Source organism: Genypterus blacodes, unplaced genomic scaffold, assembly GCF_046128005.1.
Source record: "Genypterus blacodes isolate CSIRO-AG114 ecotype Tasmania unplaced genomic scaffold, CSIRO-AGI_Gbla_v1 ptg000021l_1, whole genome shotgun sequence".
NCBI lineage: Eukaryota > Metazoa > Chordata > Actinopteri > Ophidiiformes > Ophidiidae > Genypterus > Genypterus blacodes.
Window position 1 is genome coordinate 8,729,114 of NW_027466834.1, and position 7,994 is coordinate 8,737,107.

General features: G+C 39.9%; 1 protein-coding gene across 2 annotated transcripts; it reads left to right on the forward strand.

The window, feature by feature from the left end:
- The first annotated feature begins 475 nt into the window (after positions 1-475).
- LOC142992205 (glucoside xylosyltransferase 1-like) lies at positions 476-7,483 on the forward strand. 2 transcript variants are annotated; one of them, XM_076142553.1, is made up of 8 exons: positions 476-814; positions 1,255-1,347; positions 2,827-3,001; positions 3,228-3,359; positions 3,456-3,707; positions 4,064-4,187; positions 4,308-4,477; positions 7,017-7,483. In XM_076142553.1, exons 1-8 carry the CDS (start codon positions 606-608, stop codon positions 7,152-7,154), a joined length of 1,293 nt encoding a protein of 430 aa, XP_075998668.1. In that variant the 5' UTR covers positions 476-605; the 3' UTR covers positions 7,155-7,483. The 2 variants fall into 2 exon arrangements, with proteins under 2 accessions (XP_075998668.1, XP_075998669.1); XM_076142554.1 differs by lacking the exon at positions 1,255-1,347.
- Positions 7,484-7,994: the final 511 nt, after the last annotated feature.

Consider the following 7,994-nt stretch of genomic DNA (forward strand, 5'->3'; position numbering starts at 1 on the left):
TGCTTTGCTGTGTCTGGCAGAGGGAGTTTTGAAACTGTGTGGGTAACAATGACATAAGAAGATAATCAAGGCATTCTGGAGCCAAAACAGTCCAGTGTCAAGGGCAGATTGGCAGTTCTGTCTCGGTCGCAGGTCAGGGCTCCTCCAACAGGATAATGACCCTGAGAGTAGAACAAACTACAAGCTGAGAAGTATAGATGAATGATTAGAAGATTGAAAACACCAGAAATATCACTACAATCCAATAATTTATTATCACATTTGAGGGGCACCAATAATTTTGTCCAGGCATTTTATTTGTTACGTTACGTGGTTACTTGGTTTTATTTTGTTCTGAGTTTATATTATTTGTTTGACATTTACACACTGGGGATATTGTTGGTGTTAAGTATTTCCTCTTGTATCTTAAGACCTGTGTGTGTGTGTACAGTCTGATCAAATGTACCACACGTGTACCAGAAGTAGGCGAGGCTGAAAACTGTAAACACCACCCTACCCTCCTCGTCCTATGCTAATGCTTACCATTAGCGTAGTATGCTACTATGACAGATGGTCATCAAAGACCAACAAAATGTTTCGTTAACGCATAAAACCTTAAACACAAAATGAAATGGTACCTTAATGCATTTCTCCTGTGCACGATCTTTAGCTTCTTGTCACTGCTGTATGCATTTTGTCAACTAACCTCCACCTTTGAGGACCAAGGCGAGTGGAGCGTGTGGAAAGCCGACAGGAGCAGACATGTCACCGGCAATCCTCTCAGGAAAATGCCGGGCTTGGCAGGCCTCAGCGGTCGCCAAGACAAACTTGACAGGTAGCGATTTTATGTACATTAAATGCTTATATACCGCTGTAATGTTGAGTAAACAACAGTTTTAGTAAGACCTTGCGTGATCTAAAGTTAAGGTAGCGTTTATATTATCGTTAAAGTTAGTTAAAGTTATATAATCAACAGAAAGAAAGTTATATTCACGTAGCTAGCGTTTAGTCATTTAACTCGTACTAATTCTGCTAAATATGTTGCACTTTTACAAATTTTCTACACACGTTGTATTACACATTTATGCAGTTTAGCAAGTTGCTAATGTTTAATTCTGTTCGCTAATATTCTGTAGCTCGCTATGTGATTAGTAGATCGTTCGGGCTAATTCCACACCTGATTATAGGATTTACAGGCACACCACCTGTTTAGATTTGAGCATTAATGGGGATTAAAGTCGAGGATCCAAAAAGATGATCTTTTCATTCTGTCAGGTGTAAATCACAGTCAGTTTCTTACTGGAATCCATATTGGAGACTGCCTGCTGATGTTTGTGGAGTGAACTGCTTATTGGAATCATCTCTTAGGTATGAAGGATTTTGTGCATCTATCTATTTAAAGATTCCACTAGAGTTGAATCATCAGTTAATACTAGATATCACTTTGTAATTTTTAACTGTTTATTAGGTTCAGCTGTTGGTACCTTGTAATTCCTTATTTGTAGATGCAAATGTTTCTTATACTTCAGTCCCAAAACACTTGGATTACTATTTCACATTTTCCACCGTATCTCTTATACTTGTCATGCACTATAACACATATGTAGACTGTTAAACGTGTCAATGTGCTTTATCTCTTTTTGACAGGCCCAGACTCAGCAGTAAATGTTTTTTTCTAGGATTAAATTCAAGAAAGCTACAAACTATATGCACCATGAATTTGTAAACATCCGTCAACCGCAACCGAGAAACCTAAAATTTGACATCAGGTCCTAGAAAACCACTACTTTCCAGTCTGTTTTCTTTTAAGTTAAATTAAGTTTTTTTATCAACTCACCACAAAATTCACTGTAAGCAAGCATACATAATTAATCATTTTTCAATTCACAACTATATTCAACTCCCTCTTCTGTGTCTCTCTCCTTTCTGTCCGCTTCTTTTTGTCTCCCCCATTTAGATTCTGATGATATCACTGAAAAGAGACATGTTGTTCTTATACCTACAGCAGCGCAGCCTCTCTAAAAACCTGATTTAACATGAAAGGTTTGACAAAATATAGAGCATGTTTGCAAGAGGTCATTGTTCTGCCTGTTGTGATTTAGCTAAAGCTGCATTCAAATATGCAATCTGGCAGGGGATGAAATAACACAACACACCATCATCATCCCACTTGTGAATAATTGAATTATGGCAACAATTTTGTCAATTGCAAATTGGCAATTCTATGCCAGATGACCACTTTCACAACTCCATCAATTTACCCTGCAGTCATATGTAAGATGATGCTGTGAAAGAATGACTATAGAGGCTGTGATTCTGAAACAAGTCTTTCTTTCTGCTGCTAAACTCATGCTTTCATCATCAGGATTTCTTATTAATGACTGGGAACGTTTCCAGTTGGAAGACTGTACTGTAGTATAGTCAAGGCATGTGCATCTGTATCAACATAACAGCATAATAGCACAAGCAACACATTTTAAATACATTAAAATAGGTTATAAATCAAAGATAACACAAGGCTGGTATAGGTGTGTAATGCGATAAGTATACAGAGATATGATGGAAATGGTCAAAGGGATCTTTTAAAATGTGTTATAAGTTGCATTTGCAATTTCCAATATTGAACACAGAGCACATTGAGGCAGCATCAAGCATGCAGAGTTAGTGCTGTGCTACATTCTTTCATTAACTCTAATGATAATTACAATCCTACAGGGCTGAAGACCAGTCAGCTGACCCTCTGATAACTCCATTGTGTTGTTTCCTTTTAGACTTGTTTCCATGCTGCCTCAAGAACATATGCTTCTCTTTAATGACTGAGGTATTACGCTTTGTTTTGGCTCATAGAGAGAGGTCAGGCTCCTCAGGTAGAGATGAGAGGAGTCACGTGGCTGTGGTGGCCTGTGGCCCCAGACTGGAGGAGACTCTCACTATGCTGAAGTCTGCTCTTCTCTTCAGCAAAAAGCCTCTGCACTTCTACATATTTGCTGAAGATAATCTACACGAAAGCTTCAGAGATGTTGTAAGTCTCCCCCATTTGTCCTCCTCCTCCTCATTGACAATGATTTGTGTTTGCATACGAGGATGCTGAAGAAGATGCTATAGGTTTAAAATTAACTAATTCTAATCTAGACAGTAGTATAAGAGGGTATGACATCACCAAAAATCTTAATTCTTTAAGTAGCTGTCCGTCTGTTGTCTTGCATGTAAATATTGTCTGACTACGTACTTCTTCTTTTTTCCTAAAGCTGGACTCTTGGCACAAAGTGGCTCAGACGAGGTTTAACTTCACCACATACTCCATCACTTTTCCCAAGGAGAATGCCAAAGAGTGGAAGAAGCTTTTCAAACCCTGTGCATCTCAGAGGCTCTTCCTGCCCGTAGGTCTAAGGGTCATTCCTCCATCATGCATATTTAATGTACGTTGGCGATATTTATTTATTTATATCAAGATTTTGCCCTCTCTTGTTTTCCAGCTTATCCTTAAGGAGGTGGACTCTCTGCTGTACGTGGACACAGACATCATTTTCTTGCAGCCTGTGGAGGACATCTGGGCCCTCCTATCTAATTTCAATACGAGCCAATTAGCCGCCATGGCTCCAGAGCACGAGGAGCCACGCATCGGCTGGTACAACCGTTTTGCACGCCACCCTTACTATGGCAAGACGGGGATTAACTCAGGGGTCATGCTCATGAACATGACACGCCTCAGGGACAAATATTTTAAGGTAATGAGGCCTGTGTAGTTATGTGTTTGCAAATGTAGAATGTATTCCAACATTGCGGTGTTCCGTGGCCGTTAGGATAACAATCGTTATCACATATGAGGAAAACATTACAAAAATCCATTCATTGGATCCATTTTCCGTACCTGCCTTTCCTGTTAAGGGCTGCAAGACAATGTTTGAGACATCTTGAAAGACAGTTGCTCCGGAATTGTGAAGGGTGTTGAATTGAAGAAGTAGATGCATCACCAAGATTGACCAGCAGAGATCACTGTTGTAATTCCTTTTGCAAACCCCTCCGACTCAGCATACTCGCAGTACAGGTAGTGTGATTAACTGAGTATATTTTGCACTTTTAGAATGATATGACAACAGTTTCACTGCGATGGGGGGAAATGCTGATGCCCCTTCTCCAGAAGTATAAACTCAATATCACTTGGGGCGACCAGGACCTTCTCAATATCATCTTTCACCATAACCCAGGTTTGTATGACCACGTGCGCAGTATCAAACAAATATATAAGCTTTGTTATGGGTTATTGCACTGACCAAGTCATTTAAAGTCACAATCAACCAACACCACCACTCTTTCCCGTGCTGCAGAAAGCCTATATGTATTCCCCTGCCATTGGAACTACCGTCCAGACCACTGCATGTATGGCAGCAACTGTCAACAGGCTGAACAAGGTATCTTCATTCTCCATGGAAACAGGGGTGTTTACCACGATGACAAGCAGCCAGCGTTTCGGGCCGTCTATGAAGCTGTCCAGAAGGTAAGATGATATCCTCAGCTAACTCAAAATCTTTCCATTGTAATATATGCCTCGATAAAAACAAGGCTGATATTAACAAACGTTCAAAGGTTACCAGAGAGCCTCGTGTAAGCTTCTGAAAGCCTCCCAAACAGCAGGGGGAAAGTAATATGCTAACAGTGATTTGTTTTGTTTGCTGTAGTAAGGAGTGATCTTCTCTTTGCCTTTGTTCTTGTAGATTTTTTATCTACCTTTGTTGAACACACTTATTGTAAGTCGCTTTGGATAAAAGCGTCTGCTAAATGACCGTAATGTAATGTAATGTAATGTAGATGGCATTTGCGAAGGTAAAGCGGTCTATTTCGGACATGACCACTCATTACATCATCAATAAACACTTCAGGCCACTACTTTTCTGTCCTGATACTTCCGGCCACCAATGCGTAATCAATAAGCTGTTAAACATTTCCGTCATCCTGTCTCGGCTGGACCGGAGCAGACAAATCACCCTTTACACTCTCTCATCAAGTATTCATAAAAACATTAAAAAAAAACAAATCTGTTACACATGATTTGACACATTTGTTCCAATTTTCTGTGGGTCGGATCAAAAGACATCTCTATATCCATAACACATTTACTAAGCTTACTTTATACTTTCTAAAAACCCGTTAATGCCTTTTTAGGTGTGTACCACTATGACGAAGAATCATCTGTGGTATAACTTAAAACGTTGTTGCTGCAAAAGTGAACTACTTTCCTGGATACTAAGAAAATAAAGCTCATGTTTGTTATTTATATCCACCTCTTTTGTCTCAGCATAGGCCTGGTTTCTCATAGTTGGAGCAGCCAACTACAACTTTACAACTTTTCTTCTAAGTACATACTGTTTGTCTTTATGTTGTTTTGCTGGTGCACAGAGGCATTTCAGTGTTTTAGAGCTTCACTGTCTACAGCACATCCGTAAACCGTGAGCTTTGATCTACTCTTGTTGATTTCAGCACTCTGGTCAACATCCAGGCAGCAATCGCGGGGGGGAAGCTTCATTAGTTGGTCTCCATCCATTACCGTCACAGGCCCCAGCCAGGCCACTATCAGTGTGGGCAATGTTCTCAGCCATTAAGTAAACGAGCAGGCTTCATTATGGGGCACTCGGCCTTCGTGTTGCCATCAGTCTCTCAGACAGCACAGAACACAATATACATGGAGCATTCTACACCGCACATAACACAATTCACTCTAGTTTTAAAGTGTTGGCTTGTAAGTGAAGTGTACTGTATTAAGACAGCTTAGTAAATGTGACTCATTGAGTAGTTTGTCAGAATAGTGTCTAGAAAATGGCCTAAACCGATAAGGGCTTTCCCTTTTTGGTTGCAAGCTATATTTTGTTTAAAGTTTGATTATCACTGCTTCCTGTTGCTCCAGCTCCTCCAGCCCCTCGTACTCCCACTCAGTCCTTTGAGGACAACGGCGTTAAAGCCTAGAGCTGGCAATTCTGGAGGAAACTCTCATTTCCATCCCACCAAGAGCTCCTTAGTCAGCCTGTCTCCCAAGGCAGGCTATCCCAGGCAGCAGAGGAGCTCGCAATAAAGGGCGCTGCCATTACCCAGCCAAGCCCACAGAAGAGTTGTAAAATTTTTAGTGCTGATGCTAGTTTGAGACATCATGATGGCTGTGTGGACAATACACCAGCAGCATTCACGTAAAAATCAATAGGAGGCTGTTAATGGTGCTTTATTGCCTGCTGCCGTGTATGAAAGATAATAAAGAAAGTGAGCTTTGAGTGACCTAATGCATGACCAAACTGGATTCAAATGAGACGCCATTAAATAGTGATTTACTCTCATTTATTATGATGGTAGAAAGGATAAAAAAACAGACCTACACATACTGTATGTGACTACTTAATATGACAACTGAGGTCATATAACTACAAGATGGAAGCATATCAGAAATACTGCAATTGAATGTGCTTTGGTGGTCAAAGGTATCCATTATCTGCACACTGTCTTCATTTCCATATGAGTTAAATAAGGAGCGTTATTGAACTGAAAGAGACATGTTGCATTTAAAGTGATACTTAACAAAATGGCATGATTTTGAGGTAATTTGCATTTGACTAGACGTCTTTGTAAATTGTAGAATTCTGGAGATATTTGATGATCACTCACCAAACTGTAGGTTTTTGAATGGACACTTAATAATGTCCGTGATGTAGTTTGCACATAGTTGACCTAAAAATCATCAGCTAGTCATTAGCGTCATTAGCTAAGTAGCACTAAGCTAATGATGTAGCTGTCTTTCGTGTCGTCTCCTCTTGTGTTTCATGCCCAGCAACAGAGGAAAATATACACTTGTACTTCAGTTTACACAACATGTACGCTTGGGTTATAATCACTGGTCTTATTATTTCGGAAACCTATTTAGTCAAAATGTATCTGGGTAGCAGGAGAAGCACAGCCATCGGAGAGCACAACAGTGTGGACGTAGAATGATGAAATAATTACTTAAATATCTAAATCATCATTGTAACACAACCACACTATTCTTTCCATCACAGTACCAGTTTGGGGAGAGCTTGGACAACACGCTGCTTCAGCCCTTGGAAGCGTCGCTACAGGCCACCACCCATACGTACTGTGGAAGTGTCAGCCACATGTTTACCAAGAAGCTAAAACAGAGTATCGGGTCTGTTTAAGCGGATGTCATACACAGAAGGTGATCGTGTTTACATACGCACACAGCTTGCCATAATGAATGAATGAGGCCAACGAGCCAGGTGACGAGCAGCTTTCTCAGGCCCGTATTCCTATACAAGTGCGTATCAAGACTCAAGGAAAGGTGAAGGTTTTATTGTTGACTTTTTGTAAAGACGATCTTGGTAGCTCTCTGTCCAGTGAATAGAGTTGGGTCACTAATACTCGATCGCCATAGGGGGAAATGCACTGAATCCACTTTGCCCAGAGGAGATTTTTGACGAGGCTTATACTAGAGACAATCAGGTTGTATTTTGTGTTTTGTATTTCATGTTTGGAGAAAGAACCAGCAATCACATGCTGCATTTTTCCAACGTCTTTTAATAATCATGAAATGCAGCAGGGTACTTATATACATTATTCATATCAAGAGTATTTTATTATAATTAATGTTGTTTTATATGTTTGCAGTATGTTATTGAAATGGGCTACATGTGTTTTGTGGTACTTGCTAGGTTTGTGGGAAGAGTCTTCATTTTATTTTAATTTAAGCACTCATTGGAAGTACTTTGAACTGAAATAAATCTTTTTGGTCAGCGTCTGTGGCAGAAAACATGAAACATGTAAAACGTGTTTACAGCTGTATTAAACAATTTTTGAGCCCAAATTACTATTTCGATTATTTTCAACTTGCATGTCTACTATACACAACGCAATAGACATCTCATTAGTTGTGGTTGTTTGACAATCAAGCCAGTTAGTGTCATGAAATCTGCTCCCAAATCACGGATTGTAACATTATCACTGTCAATCTTGGCTAAGGATGTATTGGAAACAACAAT

Coding starts and splice junctions, on each gene's coding strand:
- LOC142992205 (XM_076142553.1), top strand. CDS start 606: ATGAAATGGTACCTTAATGCATTTCTCCTGTGCACGATCTTTAGCTTC. Junction 1,348..2,826: donor TTATTGGAATCATCTCTTAG/GTATGAAGGATT, acceptor TTTGGCTCATAG/AGAGAGGTCAGGCTCCTCAG. Junction 3,708..4,063: donor TCAGGGACAAATATTTTAAG/GTAATGAGGCCT, acceptor TTGCACTTTTAG/AATGATATGACAACAGTTTC.